Here is a 21,988-nt window from a genome sequence, read left to right as displayed (position 1 = left end):
CTGTGGTATTCGGTTTTGCTGGGGCAGTATTCTGTGCTGCACTGCGGTATTTGGTTCTGCTGGGGCAGTATTTTGTGCTGCACTGTGGTATTTGGTTCTGCTGGGGCAGTATTTTGTGCTGCACTGTGGTATTGGGTTCTGCTGGGGCAGTATTTTGTGCTGCACTGTGGTATTTGGTTCTGCTGGGGCAGTATTTTGTGCTGCACTGTGGTATTTGGTTTTGCTGGGGCAGTATTTTGTGCTGAACATGGTATTTGGTTTTGCTGGGGAAGTATTTTGTGCCGCACTGTGATATGTGGTTCTGCTGGGGCAGTATATTGTGCTGCACTGTGGTATTTGGTTCTGCTGGGGCAGTATTTTGTGCTGCACTGTGGTATTTGGTTTTGCTGGGGCAGTATTTTGTGCTGAACATGGTATTTGGTTTTGCTGGGGAAGTATTTTGTGCCGCACTGTGATATGTGGTTCTGCTGGGGCAGTATATAGTGCTGTACTGTGGTATTTGGTTCTGCTGGGGCAGTATATAGTGCTGCACTTTGGTATTTGGTTCTGGTGGGGCAGTATATTGTGCTGCACTTTGGTATTTGGTTCTGCTGGGGCAGTATATTGTGCTGCACTTTTGTATTTGGTTCTGCTGGGGCAGTATATTGTGCTGCACTGTGGTATTGGGTTCTGCTGGGGCAGTATATTGTGCTGCACTGTGGTATTGGGTTCTGCTGGGGCAGTATATTGTGCTGCACTGTGGTATTGGGTTCTGCTGGGGCAGTATATTGTGCTGCACTTTGGTATTTGGTTCTGCTGGGGCAGTATATAGTGCTGCACTTTGGTATCTGGTTCTGCTGGGGCAGTATTTTGTGCTGCACTTTGGTATTTGATTCTGCTGTGGCAGTATTTTGTGCTGCACTGTGGTATTTGGTTCTGCTGGGGCAGTATTTTGTGCTGCACTGCGGTATTTGGTTCTGCTGGGGCAGTATATTGTGCTGCACTGTGGTATTTGGTTCTGCTGGGGCAGTATATTGTGCTGCACTTTGGTATTTGGTTCTGCTGGGGCAGTATATTGTGCTGCACTTTGGTATTTGGTTCTGCTGGGGCGGTATTTTGTGCTGCACTGCGGTATTTGGTTCTGCTGGGGCAGTATATTGTGCTGCACTGTGGTATTTGGTTCTGCTGGGGCAGTATATTGTGCTGCACTGTGGTATTTGGTTCTGCTGGGGCAGTATATTGTGCTGCACTTTGGTATTTGGTTCTGCTAGGGCAGTATATTGTGCTGCACGTTGGTATTTGGTTCTGCTGGGGCAGTATATTGTGCTGCACTGTGGTATTTGGTTCTGCTGGGGCAGTATATTGTGCTGCACTTTGGTATTTGGTTCTGCTAGGGCAGTATATTGTGCTGCACGTTGGTATTTGGTTCTGCTGGGGCAGTATATTGTGCTGCACTTTGGTATTTGGTTCTGCTAGGGCAGTATATTGTGCTGCACGTTGGTATTTGGTTCTGCTGGGGCAGTATATTGTGCTGCACTTTGGTATTTGGTTCTGCTGGGGCAGTATATTGTGCTGCACTGTGGTATTTGGTTCTGCTGGGGCAGTATATTGTGCTGCACTTTGGTATTTGGTTCTGCTAGGGCAGTATATTGTGCTGCACTGTGGTATTTGGTTCTGCTGGGGCAGTATATTGTGCTGCACTTTGGTATTTGGTTCTGCTGGGGCGGTATTTTGTGCTGCACTGTGGTATTTGGTTCTGCTGGGGCGGTATTTTATGCTGCACTGTAGCATTGCAAGCTTTGCCTACTTGTGTTGCCTGCCTTCTGTCAATTTGGACCTGCCTACAACATGGGGCCTCTTGTCGGTTTCTTCCAGGGACACTTTAAGCTCCCAGCCCGCTCTGAACAGCTATTTAAAAATTTGCAATAAGGGGTCTTGCTATTTATTTTACAGCAAAAACTGGAATAAACATAAATGATCCCCATAGAGTCTGTGTGACGTCCACATGTCCCTGACCTGAGCTCCCTGTATCATGGTGCTGTATGATGCTGTGAGTTCCGCCTACAGCCCTGTACTGAAATGATGCTGTGAGTACAGGACAGTGGACTCATGGTTGAGCTGGAACTCACAGCATCATGGATCACGATAATACAGTGAATCTGGGTCAGCCAAGCCACTGTTGGTCCACAAACGCATCCATCATACTATTTTCAGGACCTCACACACTTGTGGTTAACTGGCCTAAATATATCCTCTATAAGGCCTGGTTCAGACTAGACCTAGAGAAGCAAATGTGGCAATTCACCTCCATTTTTCCATATGAAGTGAGGGTCCTTGAGAAGGAACTAAGGGCATGCATTACTCTGGTCCTTGTCTAATGGCACACGGACATGGAGACCATTACAGATAATGGTCTCTGTGTGTCGCCAGGTCCTTGTCCTGTGGAGACACACAAATCTCACGCATAGTCGCCAACAGTCCCAAATTGCAGGGACTGTCCCAAATTTTCAGAGACAGTCCCGGCAAATTCGGGCTATCCTGGGTTTATATCATAAGTGCGGGTCCTTGTTGGGTTTCGGCATTCCCAGGGGCAGGAAGTATATGTCCTGAATTTACCAACTGCAATGTTGGTAACAACAAAAACCAGTCCATCAGCATCTCTTGTCGGTGCTCAGACGTGGTCCAGCTCCTGTGGCTTCAGACACGCAGGGAACAAGATGATCCATCACTCATTACAGTTAAAATGTAACTTTTAATACAACCGCAATGTCACAAACTCGGGATCCAAACTACTCTTACACGTTTCAGATCGCACGTGGTTACTGTGTGGACAGCTGAGTGCAAGACCGCACCATTCAGAATGAAAACCCATGGACGGAACTGCTGCGGTTTCCGCTGTGAGTTTTTATTAAATGGCGCTAAACCAAGAGCAGGCTCCCGTTGCGGCTTTCCAATGTCTCCACGCCCTAACTTCGCCAAGAATGGATGTGGTCTGGAAAAATCCTCATCCTCATCCTCATGAACTGTGGCATGGCCTCCCATTGAAAACAATGGAAAAAGGTTTCAGTGCAGAGTCGGCAGTTTTCTGCACCGAATCTGCACTTAAAGGGAACTTGTCACCGGGATTTTGTGTATAGAGCTGAGGACATGGGTTGCTAGATGGCCACTAGCACATCCACAATACCCAGTCCCCATAGCTCTGTGTGCTTTTATTGTGTAAAAAAAACGATTTGATACATATGCAAATTAACCTGAGAGGAGTCCTGTATGTGAGATGAGTCAGGGACAGGACTCCTCTCAGGTTAATTTGCATATGTATCAAATCGGGTTTTTTACACAATAAAAGCACACAGAGCTATGGGGACTGGGTATTGCGGATGTGCTAGCGGCCATCTAGCAACCCATGTCCTCAGCTCTATACACAAAATCCCGGTGACTGGTTCCCTTTAAACCTGTGCCAAAAATCCAACGTGTGAGTATACCCTAAGGCCCCTTTCACACATGCGAGTTTTCCACGCGGGTGCAATGCGTGACGTGTAGTAACAAACTCCAGCTTCTGCTCGGACCTCCGGGGCACGGATGGTGCAGGACTGCACTCCCACAGCAATAAATGTAAACGATTTCCAGCCACCGTTATTGGTAAAATCCATTCAACTTAATTTTTTCTCCATTAAAAGCAGTTACAAAAGATAAATTCGAAACATGCCTCACATCTCTCTGACGCGTTTCGGGTACACGCTTGTAGCACCTTTAATCATAGAGTCACTAGATGACTATACCAGTCAGGTTTTATGGTGGAAAGGGGGGGAAGAAGACGCATTGCACCCACACTTAATCCTGACCCATTCTTTTCAATGGGTCTGTGTACATGAGCGATGTTTTTCATGCATCACTTGTGCGTTGAGTGAAAATCGCAGCATGGTCTATAGTCTGCATTTTTCACGCAACGCAGGCCCCATAGAAGTGAATGGGGCTGCGTGAAAATCGCATTGCATCCGCAAGCAAGTGCGGATGCAATGCGATTTTCATGGATGATTGCTAAGGAGATGATGTGAATAAATAGGGATGAGCCCCGGGACCCCATTAAAGAGGACCTTTCACCAGAAGAAAGTATCTAAACTGACTATACAGACGTGTAGAGCGGCACCCAGGGATCCCCCTGCACTTACTGTTATCCCGGGGCGCCGCTCCGTTCTCCAGTTATAGCCTCCGGTATGTTCGTAGTTAGGCTCCACCCAGGGGAACCTGCCGCGGTCTCCTTCTCCTATGCTGTAGCGCTGGCCAATCGCAGCGCTCAGCTCATAGCCTGGCTGGCTATAATGGAAAATAATAAAATCTACAGAACACCGAACCCAAACTTCAGTGAAGAAGTCCGGGTTTGGGTCTGGGTACCAACATTCAGTTTTTTATCACGCGCGTGCAAAACGCATTAAAACGCTTTGCACTCGCGCAGAAAAAAACTGAACAACGCAATCGCAGACAAAACTGACTGAAATTGCGTGCGCACTCGCGCGGGTTTCCCGCAACGCATCCGGACCTCTTCCGTGACATGCCTAACTGTATTAAAGGGGTTCTTCGGGATTTTTGATGTTGATGGCCTGTCCTCAGAATAGATCATCAAATATGAGATCAGCGGAGAGTCTGACTCTCGGGGCTCCCAACTATTAGCTGTATGAAGAAGCAGTGGCTCAGGCCTCTTCCTAGACCACGTGAGGCCACTTTGGGGCTGAGCTGCAATACCACCGATGCTAGCAAACTTTGGTGGGAAGATGCAAGGAGGCAGCAGCACTCATGGGAGAACTATGGCTTCCTCAAACAGCTGATCAGTAAGGGTGCCTGGTGTCGGACCCCCACCAATCTCATATTGATAACCTATCCGGAGGATAGGTCATCAATATGTAAATCCCAGAGAACCCTTTTAACCCTTTCGCTACCAGAACCATACATGCACATGCAGCAGGCGTCATGGCCGCTGTTTGAAACAGCAGAGACCTGCAGCTAATTATCGCGACCAACAATAATGCCGATGGCGGTAATTAAATTAATCAGCAATTTTTATTTTGGTCACCAGGAGGTAGGCTAACATAAGAAATGAGCAATAGACAGTAATAAAGTCATTTTAAAAATACATTATTGTTCAAAATTTAAAAAAATATATTTTGTAGGCTCAAATACAAGCTTCAAAATCATTACAAAAAGGTAAAAAAAACTGTTAAAAGTTTAAATCACCCCCCTTTCCGTATAATAAAAAAAAATACCTACAGTAAACAAAAAATCTATCATGGGTATCACAGCGGCCAAAAACGCCCGTACTATTAAAATATAAAACTTTTTCCAATACGACGAATGGCGTAATGGAAAAAAGGGTCAAAATTGCCAATTTGCCATTTTTTCATTGCTTCTCTTACCCCCAAAAAATTTATAAAATGTGATCAAAAAGTCACACACACTCCAAAATTGTATTAATAAAAACTACATTGTCTCGCAAAAAATGAGCCCGCTATACAGCTCAGTAGATATAACTATAAAAAATGTTATGGGGGTCAGAGTATGGTGATGTAAAAAAAAAGTTTTTTTCAAAGTTTACATTTAGTTTTACACTATTTAGACATAAAAAACTTTACATATGCGGTAATCTTTGTAATCATACTGACCCAGAGAATGCCACAAACGGAACGCCGTGGGAACAAAACCCGTGAAACAGTGGAGGAATTGCGTTTTTTTCCAATTTCAACTCATGTGGAATTTTTTTACCGCTCCCAAAAACATTGTATTCCATAATTAATGGTGGCATTAGAAAGTACAACTTGTCCCGCAAAGAAAAGCCCTCATACAGCTATGTGACCGGAAATATAAAAAAGTGATTGTTCAAGGAAGATTGAGAAGAAAAATGAAAATGCAAAAACGAAAAACCTCTGGTATCCTAAGGGTTAAATAGGGCCCATTTTGGAGCCAATATCACCAGAATTCCAACCACTAGCCTCTATGGATTTAGAAGGGACATGTAATAAGTTGACAGCTCCCCCTAGTGGTGGCTGGAGGCAGCTAGAACCGTAACTTTATAAAGCCTAGTCAGCCTAGCATTGCAAATCGTGACTCCGTGCCTCCTCCTCGTTACCGATCTGTACTGTGTATATTGAGTACAATGTATATCGATAAAATAAGCTAACAACCCCTTGCCTCCTGTGAAGTATCGCGAGATGAAAACGTGGTGACGTCACACATCGTCACTTCCTGTTCTGGCTATTACCTGCGGCCTCATTTTCGCCGGAACTTGCAGAGAGTCCTTCCGGTCTGAGTTACGGTTGGTTTGTGTTTTTGTGCAGAGCCTGGAGATGGTGAGTAAGGAGACGGTTCGCGCTTTACCTTACCGGTACATCTGTTACCGGGAGGGACGTGTTCCCGGCGTGCTGTGCGCCACACTGCGTGTTCCATGTGCGCCCAAGACCTGGGGGGTTGGGGTGAGGCCTCGGCCATGGCTGGCTTTAGTTAGCGCCTGCTCTGGCGGTGATTCCATATGTACACATGCGGCAGGCTAGAGGGGTTGTCCCTGCAGGACCGTATCTGTCCACATGCCCTGTATGTGCCAACATGGAGAGCCCTGCAAGCCCGGCCTATGTTCAGTTTAGCTTTTCTTAACCATGGCTGTGATTAAGAACCGCAGGGTTTGAAATGCGTCGGCCAGGCACGGGCTCTTGTGCTACATCCCAGAGAAGCTTTTTAAATAAGGGGCCATTTTGGAGCCAGTATACCCAGCATTTCCATATGGATTTAGAAGGGACATGTAATAAGTTGGCAGCTCCCCCTAGTGGTGGCTGTAGGCAGCTAGAACCATAACTCTATAAAGCCTAGCATTATAATTTGTGATGCCTCCTTGTTACCCTACTGTATGTATCGAGGGTACAAGCCCTGTATGTGCCCAAATGGAGAGCTCCAAAGATAAAATAACACCCTGTAACACAGCCCTGATAGCCCGGCCTATGCATTTTTAATTATGCATTTTTTTAATCATGGTTGTGGTTAAGAAACGCGTAGGCCAGGCACGTGCCGTTGTTACATGGTGTCATTTTATCTTTTTGATTATACCTGTGGATTTTATCAAGAAGCTACTGTGCTGAATCGCCTTATCTGAAATGGAAACAGACCGAGCACACCCATGCGCTATTTGTGGCTTACTGCAGCGATGAAAGCTGATGGAGGGGTCTTAGGGAAGCCTTAAAGGGGTAGGATAGGGAATAACTTAATATTTTTGGGGACAGAGAATAGGGGTCTTGTGTCCCATTTGGACTTCTAAAATGAATGCGGGTCTTACACTGATGACCTATACAATGGCCAGCGCTGTGCTTGGTGAGCTGTGAGGAGGCCGCAGCTAATCAGGGAGGGAGTCGGACCACCACTTATCAGATACTGATGACCTATGCCGGTAAGAAGTTATTAATGTGCCAGCAGGCTGAGCATTCATTATTATGGGCCTGCCAGAGACAGAAGAGCACCTGCACCCAGCCATAGAGATGAATGGGGCGGAGATATGAAAGTGTTTGACTCATTCCGTTTGGAGGGACTTGCTGTTGTGATTGGACCCCCATTGGTTTAATACATGTTCCTTATGGTGTGGAATAACCCTTTAAATGGCTTGTACCCCTTAATTTTAAGAGGAAAAAACCTCAGCTGGCGTAGGATACAGGTATTCAAAGACCAGCAAAGGGACAATCTGGGGACTTCTCTATCACTTCAACCCCTGGCTGATAGTAACTTACTTTTTTCTAAGCAGGAGGTACACTGGTTAAGGCTATATAGGTTCACTATAGATCTTGAAGCAGTTCCGTCGCAATCTTGATTGATCATAATATTGTTGGGCTATGTTGATAAGTGTGTTTTTGACCGCCAGGACCCCATACCCCCCAAGAAAGAGGATGTAATTCTCAGTGGAGTCCTGCTGCCCCTTTGGCTTTTACTAGGCCTATTACCACAATAAACCTTATTGCATTCTGTAGCATGAATATAAAGTTGTCTGTCTACCTTACGATGCACCAAAAGTCCGGAAAAAAGACTTCTATTCAACTGGCCGCACTATGTAAACCATAGCCTTGAATCAAGGAGGCAGCGGCTTTCTCGCCTGAATTCAAGAGCGCCCCGCCCTTACCGACTTATAGGATGTCCAATTCCTTCACTGCCAGGCGCTCTAACTTAGTCTCGCACTGGCTCTTTTGTGCGAGTGCCTGAGCATTGAGCCTCTGAAAACTACCTCACGGCAGAGGGGAACAGTGCGCATGTGCGGGGACACGGCGCTTGTGCAAGACTATGTTCAAACATCGTGTAGCGAAGGAATTGGAAATCCTATAAATCAAATGCTAATGGATGGGAAAGGGGACAGGGCACTCTTGATTTCAGGTGAGAAGGCTGCTGCACCCTTGACTTCCAGATGTCGCCAGTTGAATAAAAGTCATTTCTTTCAGACTTTTGGCACAATGTACAGCAAAGACACAGACAACTTTATAATTGTGCGACAGGCTGCAACAAGTTACGGCTAGCGGTTCAATATGTGTTTTCTAGGTGACTGGTTCCCTTTAAGCCCCATTAAAGCGATTGCGACTGATCGGGTATACCCAGATGCCAGTGAACAGAAGAAACGTCATTCTTGTGACCCTTGGAGATCCCAGCACTTGAAGCCACACTTGCTTATATGTTGGCGTGTCGTACCTACAGGACATCAATTATTATACCTGTAGTGATCCGGGTGCTTAGAGCTCTGCTCATCACCAGAATGAGGAGGCAGAACAGTCTCTACCATAGAAAGTCTATGAGCCGGTCTTCAGCTAGTATGGAGAGAGAAGGGGATTGATGGGGGTCTTAGCATCTGGGCTCCCACTGATCAGATCTTTTGATGTTGTTTTTTTTTTTAAATGAAAGTTACATTTTAAGGGCTATGTTCACACAACACTTTTAATCTCTAACACCCTTACCTTTATCATGTAAAGCTTACCGTTGACATAATTTTGGTAACATATTAAACATTCTGGAAATGAGGATTTAATATTTATTATAAATAGTGCTATAAATTATCTTTCTCTTCCAGTCTCACACTATCTTGCTGGTCCAGCCTACAAAGAGGCCCGAAGGAAGAACATATGCGGATTATGAATCTGTCAACGAATGCATGGAAGGTATGAAGTACCATATTTCCCACACCATAAGACACACCTAGGTTTTAGAGGAGGAAAATAAGAAAAATAAATATTCCTCTTTAGACCTCAGATCAGTCCCCCAAATCACATTCCTGTTCCCGAACAGACCGCAGGCCTTCAGCTTACCTGTCCTGCTCCAGACATCCCCGCCACTCTCAGATCCAGCTCTCTTCCTGCACTCGACACTCCCTGCCGGCGCGCCTCTGCATTGTGACCTTACATTGCACTGCCCTGTTGGACCTTTGGGGGGGAAAGCGTGTCTTATAGTGCAGGAAATACTCATGTTTTTTTTAAATAACTACCATATTGTACAAGGATCTTTAGGTTCTCTCTATCCAACAGGGGTTGGGGCAGAGAAAGGTCGTGAGTTCTCTCTCCCAGTCTTTAACTTCTCAGATGCTGTGGTCACATTTGAGCACGGCATCTGAGGGGTTAAAGGTATTTGATTAAAGATCTCGTTGATCGCATACATAAGTCCTGGGTGCCTGCTGTTAAAAATGACAGGCACCCAACGGCTATGGTTCTCGCTCTGAATGCGAGTGGGCGCTATTTTTTTAAATGCCCAATCGTCAACTTAAATTTATATTGGGTGGTCGGGAAGAGCTTAAAACATATCATCAAGTAACTTTGTATTCACATGCTGTTAATGCAGCGTATGTCTTCAGCTATTTGATGTTTTAAGCATGTCTTTTTCATCTACAAGTTTCAGCTGTCTAAACTAGGATAGCTGCTTTTTGGGACAGCAGGTTTAAGGGCTATTCCCATCTTGGAGCATATTGCTAGGATATGCCCCCAATGTCTGATAGGCGTGGGTCCCACCTCTGGCACCTAGAACCTGCAAAGTGCTGGAGGGCGCACCGCGCATGTACAGCTGCCCTCCTCTCATTCCTATGGCAGCACTGAAAGTAGCCAAGCGCTGGCTTGGACATTTGCGTCAGCCCCATAGAAGTGAATGGGGCGGTGGCCACACTTGCGCAGTGTGCTTCCCATTCCTTTCAGTTGGACTTCCGCAGGCTCCGTTCTAAGCATAGTTGCAGATCCCAGAGGTGGTACCCACACTTATTAGACACTAAGCATATACTATCGATATGCCCAACATGGTAATACCCCTTTAACGGCTGGTTCTCAGGAAGAACGACAAAGATCATTTTCTCATTGCTAACCTTTCTTCTATTGTACAGGAGTTTGTAAGATGTATGAAGAACATTTAAAGAGAATGAATCCCAACAGCCCATCCATCACATATGATATCAGTCAGCTCTTTGACTTCATTGATGACCTAGCAGACCTTAGCTGTCTAGTGTAAGTATAGAATCATATCACTTCACTTATGATAAATCGTCATAAGATGCTGAGTAAATATTAGTACAAGTGTGTTTTATCTGCATTGAGTCCAGCTACATCAGAATATACACACTAGCTCTCAGTTCATCTGTGGGTCTGCAGGAGATCATGGTACTGAGTGATCTCTCATTCTCATAGAGATGAAGCTGACAACTGCTGCTCCATCCGTGGAGGGGGGCACACAAGACAGTTCTTGTGATCAGTGGACCAGTGGGAGTCCCAGTTATAAAAAAAATATATATATATTATGCATTAGTTAAAAGGGAACGAAGACCCTTCCAGTTACTTTTGACTGTGCCTTTTTTTACTCCGAGACCCAGCACCTCCACAATCAGCTTTTTGAGTCTTCGACCTCCTCTGTCTACCAAGCACAGTGCTGTACTTCGAATAACAGCTGTGCATGGTATTGCAGCTCTGCCCTATTCATTTAGAGGGGTTTTCCAAGTTATTTGTATGTTTCTATCTAAACAAAAGTAATGTATTTTCAGTTGATTAACGTCTTCTAAAGTGGCCCATTTCTCATATTTCACTGTGACATAAGCTTCTATACACAGAACGTCATTTAAGTCTGATTAGCGGACTGTGCCTGCTGGAGGGACATGCCACACCCCCTGTGCGTGGGTCCTCACTGCTGATGTCTGCAGGCTTAGTTGTCTTGTCATGCTCCATCTATCCTTAGCTGAGAGGTGTCAGGCATGTCCAGGCCATTCAGAAGGCATCCTCATAGAGACTTGTCAGCTGCGAGTGTATATGGGCCATAGGAACATCAGAACTGAGGTTTGAAAAGTGGGCGGAGCTTGTTGGCGCGAGGCCTCACTTCCTGCACGTTACTGGAGGCAGAATGGCTTAGCATTAGCTTTTATAACCCAAGAAACAGAAGAGGAATTCCAGTCACAATGAAAGCTAAGAGGGTGGGTGGTTTACTGGACTGGAACAGGTGAAATACTTTGCCTGTATAAACGGAAGCAGCAGCAAGATGTAAATGGCCAGAAGAAAGAATGTCTGAGAGGTCAGTAAATACTGGGAAGAGCTGCAGCATGAGAAGATGGATCTGTCAGCAAAGAGAACCAAGACTGGGCAGGAGGAGGGGAAGGTAGTCTTAGCTGACACCCACAAATATTCATGAGAAGAACGTCCGAGAATGTTTCGCACTCCCAGAGCTCTGCAATTGCATGTAAACAAAGGGGCCAGAGCTGTGCTGGGTAGCCTTTTTGCTTTTGCTAGACCTCACTTATCTAATCTAGTCTATATATTCCTGACCATCGGGTTTGCGGAGTGTATTATTTTTTTCTGTAACTCGTACAACCCCGTTAAATGAGACTGAGCTGTCCCTAAGCTGCATGACCAATGAACGTGACGTCACTGGCATAGGAAGAGGGCACAGTATTCACTGGAGCCTCTTCAAACAGCTAATCAGCAAGGTGCCGGACATCAGACCCCCACCTATCGGATTACCTATTTCCCCCCAACAACTAATTCTGAATATAGCGCTGTCTGATATGTATATTTTTTTTATCTGATGCAGTTATAAGGTAAGGCATGAGTTAACAGGGTTTTCCATGACTTTTCTACTAATGACCTATCCTCAGTAACCTAGGTCATCAGTATCTCATCGGTGGGGGTCTGATCTGCTATCCAGAGAATTGGTCATCAGTAGAAAAGTCTCAGAAAACCCCTTTTAATTTTGCAGACAAATACTGACTGCAAGGAATCCATTTTGAAAGTCTGAGAGATAAGTGGGGCACACGTAATAATCCTGTTGCTGGCCTAAGCTTAGACTGGCTGTCTAGGTCTGCACCAGATTATCACAGGGGCTCAGGCTGGATAATGAAGGGTTAGACACATTTGTCTAGCTAAAGCCACTCCTCCTGTTTGGGCTAGTCGCAGTAGATTCCTGTATAACTATATACTCAAATTTGTTTAAAAAAATTCACATTTTGGTGCATTTTACTACGCTGTCTAGGTGCACTCACATGTTACTGCCTTGGGCCTATCCACATAATTTCAACCAGCCACACTGACCTATAAACTCTGAGGAATAAAAAAATCTGGAACAGGGCCAATTTCGGCAGACAATACATCTGCCACGTGTTGATACTGATCCATAATTTTTAATTTAATAAAATGCTTCTGTGTCATTCCCCTGCAGGTATCGGGCCGACACTCAGACATATCAGCCCTATAACAAAGATTGGATCAAAGAGAAGATTTATGTCCTCCTTCGTCGACAGGCTCAGCAAGCAGGGAAATAAGCGTCGGATGGTTGTGTGTACAGCGGGCAGTAGAGGGCGTTTTGTTTTGTAATATAGTGATTTTTTTTTTGTTCTGTTTATGCTATAGGGGACAATGTTTTAGATCAGTAACGAAACTGTTATATGTTAAAAACTTTTGTTACATTTTGTTGACCAGCAGAGATGAAATGGCAACTGGCTTTATGCTTGTACCCCTGAGAATCCTTGCAAAGTCAAGCTGTACCACCGCAGGACAGCTAGGTTGTGCAACATTTTCCAAAGCCCCTTTATGGCTGGATTCACTATGCCCTAAATTTAATATTTTAGACAAAAATAATAAAATGACTTCGTAGTTAAGATGTGGTGTTTTTTTTTTTGTTTGTTTTTTTTTTGTGTTTTTTCTAGTCCACGTTTGTAAGACGCAAATTGAAATTATTGGTGTCCAAGACTTTCTCCTGATGACCTATCCAGAGGATAGATGAGTATCTGATTTGTGGTGGTAACCAGGATCCCCGCTGATCAGCTGTTTGAAGAGGCATCGGTGCTCGCAGTAGCACCACAGTCTTCTCGCAGCTATGCCTAGGTCATGTGATGCCACATGGCCTAGGTGCAGCTCAGCCCCATTAAATTGAATAAGGCTGAGCTGCGATACCAAGCACAACCAGTATCAAATTGACGGTGCTGTGCTTGGTGAGCAGAGACAGGCCCACGGCTCTACTGCAAGCAGCAGATCGGCAGGGGGCCTGGGTGTCGGACCCCCACTGATCAGATATTGAGGATATTATGCAGAGGAAAGGTCATCAGTAGAGAAGTCTCAGAAACCCCTTTAACCTAATTTTTAACCAGCAGTCATGCACCAAGGTGACTCCAATTCTCCATAGAAGCAGTGAGATTTGGGTCTCCATTGTCAATAGTGAGTTCTGTTGCTAAGCCACCTCTGGTGTATACTTAAGCTGATCATTTCAAACGCCTGAGTAGGGACTGATTTAGGCTGCTTTCACACTGGCGTTTTTTCAGTTTGTGGGATCCGTTCAGGGCTGTCACACGCGGTCCAAAACGGATCAGTTTTACCCTTAATGCATTCTGAATGGAAAAGGATCCGCTCAGAATGTGTCAGTTTGCCTCCGTTCCGCTCTGGAGGCGGACACCAAACGCTGCTTGCAGCGTTTTGGTGACCGCCTGATGATGCGGAGGCAAATGGATCTGTCCTGACACACAATGTAAGTCAATGGGGACGGATCTGTTTTCACTGACACAATATGGCACAATAGAAAACTGATCCGTCCCCCATTGACTTTCAATGGTGTTCAAGACGGATCCGTTTTGGTTATGTTACAGATAATACAAACGGATCCGATCTGAACAGATGCATGTGGTTGTATTATTTGTGCAGATCCATGACGTATACGCATCAAGCGTGAGTGTGAAAGTAGCCTTACTGTACAATCTTAAGTCTGATTAGTTACAGTAGAAAATGTCAGCATTTCACTTTACAAAAAGTATTAAAAAAAAAATTAATTCGCAGCAGCATTGTAGTGCCATTCAGTTCTTTGCTTTTGATCTCCCTGGATTAACCCATTTCCTAGAGGCTTTGATACAGAACAATAAAGCAAAAGTATATTGACCTTAAGTGTAAATGCAAGCAAGAGGTTGATTTGTTGCAGAAATTTCTACAACTGTCCTATTCATCTGGGTGTGAGTGGGTCATACAGGAACCCATGTGCTTCCTTCACAGAGCCTTCTTCTGGGTCTGTCCACGGTTTGCTTTCTGGCACCTGCCATAAACTGCTAATTGGTAGGGGTGTCAGACCTCCAACAATATGACATTGATGACCTATCAAATACCGGTTTAAAAAACATTGGGGATGGCCAGGTTATAACAGGAAAAAACAAACCCTCATCTGCACTGGTCGTACCAGCTCCTGTGGTATGTGACCCCCACAGTCTTGTCGCTGCAGGTGCCATTTATTGGCATCAGGGTTCATATGCTGTGCATCGTCATGTCATCTTCCAGCCAGGTAGCAGGTCAAATGACCAGAAATACCAGCATCACATGGAGCGGCTAGTTTGGATCATTTGATTTGCAATCCAAATATGGCTCAGAAGTGCTCCTGTACTATTCTCATCTGAGCTGCCTCTGTGTTTTATTTTATGAAAAGTGAGTTTTTTTTAATAGAAACTAAATGTACTCTGCTGTCTCCAGCACTCCCATAGAAATCAGTGGAGCTGCAGTATGCTTTTCTGCCTAGCTGGGCTGTCTATTTCGGGGGCGGGGGGCTCCAGACGGCACAGGGCCCCTGTTCTTTTCATCGGTGGGGATCCCAGCGGTAGGACTCCCACCAATCTGAAAGTTCTCACCTAGTAGATATATATGTGAGAACATAATGCATCACCGTTGAATGGATGGGGCTGCAGACCAGTCCACCTGCCAAGGCTGTCCCCACCAAAAGCGACTATAATGGCCACTTGAGCTTTTAAACTGGACCATGGTGCAATGCAAGAAGGTGGCTTGGTCACATTTATGTTTTCTTTAAATAGTGTCCTTACAGATGCATGTGCGTAGCTTATTTAGGGAGCGGGGTGCATTGTGGGAAGAAGGTGAGCTGAATAAACCAGTGTGATGCTCTGTGCAATGTTTTGTTCGGAAACCTTGAGTCCTGGCACTAATATGGATGGCACTGACCCATACCACCTACCTAAACATTAATGTAGACCAAATACTCCCTATATCGCAGCATTTCTCCCTAATGGAGTCCATGCTTCGAAGGATCAGAGCTGTTTTGCCACACAAGGGGCGCCTACCCAATATTATGCCGGTGGGTTAATGTTTGGCTGGTTGGTGTAAAAACTTCTTTAGGGTGCATTCACATGACTGTATTAATGCGTCCACCTCCGCTTTGCAATTTAGTGGAACACACCGTGTAGGACTAGAAAAATAAAATGCCATTTAATAAAATAAATTTTAAGTGTTTTTAGTTAAAAAAAAAAAAAAAAAATCCATAAACATGTCTTAGGCCACTTTCACACTGGCATTTCTGGGTCCGCTTGTGTGATCTGTTTCAGGGCTCTCACAAGTGGCCCAAAACGGATCAGTTCAGCCCCAATGCATTCTGAATGGATAAGGATCCATCAGTTTGGCTGCGTTTGGTCTCCGTTCCGCTTTTGAGGCAGACACAACGCTGCTTGCAGCGTTCTGGTGTCCGCCTGGCGATGCGGAGCCAAATGGATCCGACCTGACTTACAATGTAAGTCAATGGGGACGGATCCGTTTTCACTGACACAATATGGTGCAATTGAAAACGGATCCGTCCCCCATTGACTTACATTGTAAGTCAAGACGGATCCGTTTTGACTTAGACTTTTTTTTTTTTTTTTTAAAGAATAATGCAAACGGATCCACTCTGAACGGATACAAGCGTTTGCATTATCGGTGCACATCCGTCTGTGCAGATACAAGACGGATCCGCACTGAACGCAGGTGTGAAAGTAGCCTTATTTTGTAAAGTTTTTTTATTTTAAATTAAACTACACAATCTTAAAGGGGTATTCCCATCACAGACAATAGGGGCATATCGCTAGGATATGACATGCCCCCGTTGTCTGATAGGTGCACCTACACCGAGAACTGAGCGGGAAGAGTGGTGGCCCCCGCCAAGCCCTCTCCCAATTCAAGTGAATGGGAGTGCACCGCACATGTTCGGACACCACTCCCATTCATTTCTGTGGGGCCAACAGAAATAGCTCGGCTATTTTCGGCGGCCCCATAGAAATGAATGGAGGGTGGCTGCGCATGCGCAGTGCACCCTTCGCCACCTTCCCAACTCTGTTTTCTGTGTAGGTGCGGGTCCCAGAGCGATATGCCCCCATTGTCTGTGACGGAAATACCCCTTTAAAGTCTACCTAAACATTCACATATACTGTATTAAACCCTGTTTTAAATGTCACAAAATAAATCAAATTTCAATATTTTTTTATTTATTTTTTTTAAAGGTTTTCATGTGAAATAGACACCTGAAGTCCAGGTGTCTATAGTGCTTTGGAGTCTGTAGACTAGTACACAGCTAACGTGTCGGTGGTGTACGGGAGTGCAGCTTCTACTGCGGAGCCCATTGAGCGATGTACAGGATGTGAATGGGATTAGGCTTTGTTCACGTTTCCATGTCTGTCTGATGTCTATGAAAAAATTGGTCCATGTTTCATCTGTGAAGGATCCGTGTTTGTTCCATGTGCATGTTGTTTGCGCTCCGTGTGGCCTCATTCATATTCCATGGACACTGCTCTGTTGAAAATTACTATATATTTTCCAGACTATAAGACACACCTAGGTTTTGGAGGAGGAAAATAAAATAAAAAAATAGTATTTTTTCATCAGACCTCCGATCAGACTCCCAATCCTCATCAGACCCCCAACCTTCATCAGCCTTAGGTCAGACCTCAGATCAGAAGTAAAAAAAAAAAAACTTACCTCACTCCAGGCGGCGCTGCCACCCACTCACCGATCCCTGCTCTGCCTGCCTGTGCTGCACTGTCACCTGGCGTTGCACAGTGTCAGGTCATAGTATGCACCTACGTACACAACGTCCTGGCACTGTAAGCTATCAGGACACCGTGCAGAGCAGGGCCCGGAAGAAGACCAGGAAGGGTAAGTAGAGCCAGCGAGTGATTGCCTCCCGCATGCAGGAAGCGGTCATTAGCATTTGGACCATAAGACGCACTGCCACTTTCTCCTCACTTTTGGAGGGGAAAAAAAGTGTCTTGTAGCCCCAAAAATACGGTAATATCCATATCATCTCCTACCAGTGGTCAGTGAAAAACATCCGTGTTGTGTCAGTGATTTTTCATGGACCCATAGACTTCAATAGGCTAGTTTGGTCCCCATCACAGACTAAAGCAGTGCATGTGTCTCCATGACGTTTTTCACTGACCGATGGTAAAAAATACTGATATGTGAACAAACACATTAAAATTAATGGGTACGTGTGCTGTTTGTGGAAAATGCGGTCAGCACACATCAGTGAAAAACAGAAATGTGAGCGAGGCCTTATTTGTAGAAACTGAGCAACAGAAAACCCGTCACAAAACTGTGGTGATTTGTGTTATATATGTGAATATACCGTTTTTGGAGGATTTGGAGCTCTGTAAAAATTGAACCTTAACTGAGGTGTACACAAATAGCATGCCCTCCACAGGGCGATTTCTACTGCATTTTTATAAAAATTTTCAGTAAGTGGCAGAATTTTTTAAATAAAATATAAAATCACACTCACTCTGTAGAAAACATGTGCTTTATGAATTTGGTACTGAACACCATATTTCTTTATGTATTTACACCAGATAATTGTCATAAATACATTGAGCAACATAAACCTCTGCATTCAGATCTACAGTATGTACAGTACAGTACAGTACAGTACAAGAGAAAACTGCAGTCACCACTAGGGGGAGCCAAGTGCATAAGAATTTATACGGTTACTACTGATCTCCCCCTGGTGGCGGCTGCAGGAAAATGCCATGGTTTTATGTGGGGGACAGGAGTTGTTGTTGTTCAGAGTTGGGCCCCATGTCACGTGGTCACCTTTCATGGTGAATATGCCCCTACAGATTTATGCCTTATGAAATGAAGCAACCCAGTACTTTGGACATGTTTTATTTTTAAATAGAAAACCCTGCACTTGATACATATGTGTGTATGACTTGAGTGCTTTGTGTGAGGTGATTTGGAGCACACACGGTCTCCATGACAACCATGCACCTGGCAGGAATCAGCCGCAGCCAGTCTCACAGCTCAGGCTTTGGGCCTGTGTCTTCTCATCTCAGATATGAAGTAACCTCTCTCACAGGACAGTTCCTTCTGGTGAACATTCTTCTCACCTCAGCTCAGGTTTGCAGCTTCATGTAAGCCATAGCAGCTATTATATTACCACAAATACTGTTACACCAAGCTTATTACTGTGTGTGCATGCTCTGGTAAATACGGCACAGTTTCTGTCTAGTTTTGTTTTATTTGGCTTTTACTACAGTATTAATACATACTGCATTTAGTTTGACATAATTTCCCCTTTTCGAACCAGCGGTGTGACAATATTTAGCTGGTGTAAATGTTAGCGAAAAACTACGCCAGTCAGGCGCAGCGACTGCCACAGATGGGCCTAGTTTATGACGAGGTGCATGCCTCGTCATAAATTATACAAGTCTAATTCGAATGCAGAGGGAGAAACTAAGTCAAGTGTAAAAACCCGGTATTAGTAAATGTGTCCCTCTGACTTTACCATGCCTCGTGGTCAGACCCATGGAGCCATGGATCCTAAGGCCTCGTTCACACAGAGTTCATTGATTCCGGAGCAGAAACATCATCTGAATCAGCCTGGAAAAACTCCACAAAGGTGCTTCCCATTGGTGACCATTTACTAAGACCGGCTTCTTACACCAGTCTTAGATTTCCCTCTGTGCTGCTGTAAGATCCGTCTTATTTCTGACGAGGCCTAAATTAGGCGCATCTGTGGCAGTCTGTGTGCGTCTGGAGTAAAAAAAAATAAGCCAGCCCCTGCTTCCGCCCCATCATGCCCAACTGGCGTACACGGCGCAAAACCAGCGGTGGGACACAATAATGTGGCATGGCTGGGCGCAGAAAAGGGGACTTGTGACATGTCTAATAGTGTCACAAGTCCCTTAGTAAATGTGCCCCGAAGAGTTTTTGAGAGTTGGGTGGGACGGGGGCAGTGCAGATTTACTAACATATGCCTAGAAACAGTTGTACATGTTGGTTTAAAAACTACACCAGCTAAGGCTACTTTCACACCTGCGTTCGGGTGTCCGCTCGTGAGCTCCGTTTGAAGGGGCTCACAAGCGGCCCCGAACGCATCCGTCCAGCCCCAATGCATTCTGAGTGGATGCGGATCCGCTCAGAATGCATCCGCCTGCCAGCGTTCAGCCTCCGCTCCGCTCAGCAAGCGGACACCTGAACGCTGCTTGCAGCATTCGGGTGTCCGCCTGGCCGTGCGGAGGCAAGCGGATCCGTCCAGACTTACAATGGAAGTCAATGGGGACGGATCCGTTTGAAGATGACACAATATGGCTCAATCTTCAAACGGATCCGTCCCCCATTGACTTTCAATGTAAAGTCTGGACGGATCTGTTCAGGCTACTTTCACACTTAGAATTTTTTTTCAACTATAATGCAGACGGATCCGTTCTGAACGGATCCAAACGTCTGCATTATAGGAGCGGATCCGTCTGTGCAGACATCAGACGGACCCGCTCTGAACGGTAGTGTCAAAGTAGCCCCACCCACGCATTTTACCCGGGTGCACTGTGGGCATTGTTGCTGTCATAGGGGCATTGGGGTAGATTTTGTTATAACTGGTGTAAAGGAAAACAGGCTTAGTTGCCCATAGCAACCAATCGGATTCCACCTTTCATTTTTCAGAGATCCTTTGGAAAATGAAAGGCGGAATCTGATTGGTTGCTATGGTCACCTAAGCCAGTTTTCCTTTGATAAATCTGTGTTTGTAATGAGGAATTTTATCTATCATGAGGCATTGTAGCTGGCCTAAGGTGTATTGGTGGTGATAAGGGACAATGTGGCTGCTATAGGGATGTTTCACAAGATAAGAAAAAAAGTGAGAGACCACTTCCTTGGCGCTGCTGACATATAGAGGAGTCTTCAAGACTGATAGATATTCCTTTTATTAATTTCAGTCGACGCGTTTCAAGGGCGAAGGGCCCCCTTCATCAGGACAATTTACAGAATACAAGTTTGCTACATGCTGTACAATTTAAATAGCAGTTTTGGCGCGCTCATCCGTGGGAAGGTACAGGGGCGGGAGCGGGCGCGTTCTGCATAATGAGGCTCCAGTGAACCTCACTCTCAGAACACGTCATTACTGCTCTGTTCAAATCACTAGCTACTTTCACACTTGCGTTGTTCTTTTCCGGCATAGAGTTCTGTCACAGCGGCTCTATACCGGAAAAGAACTGATCAGTTTTTATCCCCATGCATTCTGAATGGAGAGTAATCCGTTCAGTTTGAATCAGGATGTCTTCAGTTCAGTCGTTTTGACTGATCAGGCAAAAGAGAAAAACGCAGCATGCTACGGTTTTCTCTCCGGCGAAAAAAACTGAAGACTTGCCTGAACGCCGGATCCGGCATTTTTTTCCCATAGGAATGAATTAGCGCCGGATCCGGCATTCAGAATACCGGAATGCCGGATCCGTCACTCCGGCATGCGCATGCGCAGATTGGTAAAAATGTGAAAAAATGTACAAGACGGATCCGTCGGTCCGCATGACAAGCGGAGAGACGGATCCGTCCTTGCAATGCATTTGTGAGACGGATCCGCACCCGGATCCGTCTCACAAATGCTTTCAGTCAGCGGCAGATCGGCGGATCCGGCAGGCAGTTCCGACAACGGAACTGCCCGTCGGATCACACTGCTGCAAGTGTGAAAGTAGCCTTATACTGCTTACAGCAATGATTGGTGGAGATGGACACAATGTATTTGGTAACATATATGACAACAGGATGATACATGTTATACTAGAATGATCATTGCTACATGAGCGCTACATCAGGCGCTCCCCTTCCTATGTCTGCCCATCTATTCGGGCTGGTATATTCTCACAGCGCTGTCTTCTTAGCGCTGTGAGGTTTCCTGCCTTGCAACATCGTGGCACTTTTCTCATAGCTGCCGGGCGCTAGTGTCTTGCGGAGCGCTGAAGCTACTAGTACTGGACCTGTCCCCGCTAGCAGGTAACACTCATTTCACTGGGATGGTAACTACCCTGCGGCTGCGATCCCCCGACACTATATTTTTCGAATACCGCACGTATGTAGGCCTCCATACTGAGGGGATAAAAAGGATGGAGGATTACAGGGCATTATATGGGCATAAAAGCTATAATTTACTCTCTCTGGTGACTCACTTAAAAACCATATAGCAGTGACATGTAGAAGAAACCCAAATTAATGAAAAAATTACAATAATAATGATAATAAGGGTCAATAAATAGATACAAGCTAAAATAGGTACATATAGTGAAATCTAAATAAACACATAAATAATTATATAGCTATAAGATAAAAACTGTAAGCTGATATATTCAAATACATACTGTATATACACACACACACCGAGGCATATGTCTATTCATATTATTGCCTGTTTCCATATATAATTATTATTTTCATAAAAAACATGAACTCGCTCGGAATTGTGTCCGATTGATATACATCCATATACACTGCTCAAA

The 21,988-nt window shown here is 45.1% G+C and overlaps 1 protein-coding gene and 1 long non-coding RNA gene across 2 annotated transcripts; both read left to right on the top strand.

The window, feature by feature from the left end:
* Positions 1–6,196: 6,196 nt before the first annotated feature.
* Positions 6,197–13,102, top strand: ERH (ERH mRNA splicing and mitosis factor). The gene is made up of 4 exons (XM_040412222.1): positions 6,197–6,317; positions 9,056–9,143; positions 10,346–10,466; positions 12,658–13,102. The coding sequence occupies exons 1-4, from the start codon at positions 6,315–6,317 to the stop codon at positions 12,758–12,760; spliced, it is 315 nt and encodes a 104-aa protein (XP_040268156.1). The 5' UTR covers positions 6,197–6,314; the 3' UTR covers positions 12,761–13,102.
* Positions 10,823–12,433, top strand: LOC120982218. The gene is made up of 2 exons (XR_005774862.1): positions 10,823–10,963; positions 11,195–12,433. It is a non-coding gene; the product is annotated as an uncharacterized LOC120982218 (long non-coding RNA).
* Positions 13,103–21,988: the final 8,886 nt, after the last annotated feature.

This window comes from Bufo bufo, chromosome 11, assembly GCF_905171765.1.
Source record: "Bufo bufo chromosome 11, aBufBuf1.1, whole genome shotgun sequence".
Lineage (NCBI taxonomy): Eukaryota > Metazoa > Chordata > Amphibia > Anura > Bufonidae > Bufo > Bufo bufo.
Note: the sequence above shows the minus strand (reverse complement) of the source record. Positions and strands in the feature narration are given on the sequence as shown.

What these genes read in the sequence shown, in the direction of transcription:
- ERH (XM_040412222.1), top strand. An exon ending in TGTCAACGAATGCATGGAAG is followed by an intron (nt 9,144 to 10,345) that starts GTATGAAGTACC and finishes TCTATTGTACAG; the next exon opens with GAGTTTGTAAGATGTATGAA. An exon ending in GCAGACCTTAGCTGTCTAGT is followed by an intron (nt 10,467 to 12,657) that starts GTAAGTATAGAA and finishes ATTCCCCTGCAG; the next exon opens with GTATCGGGCCGACACTCAGA.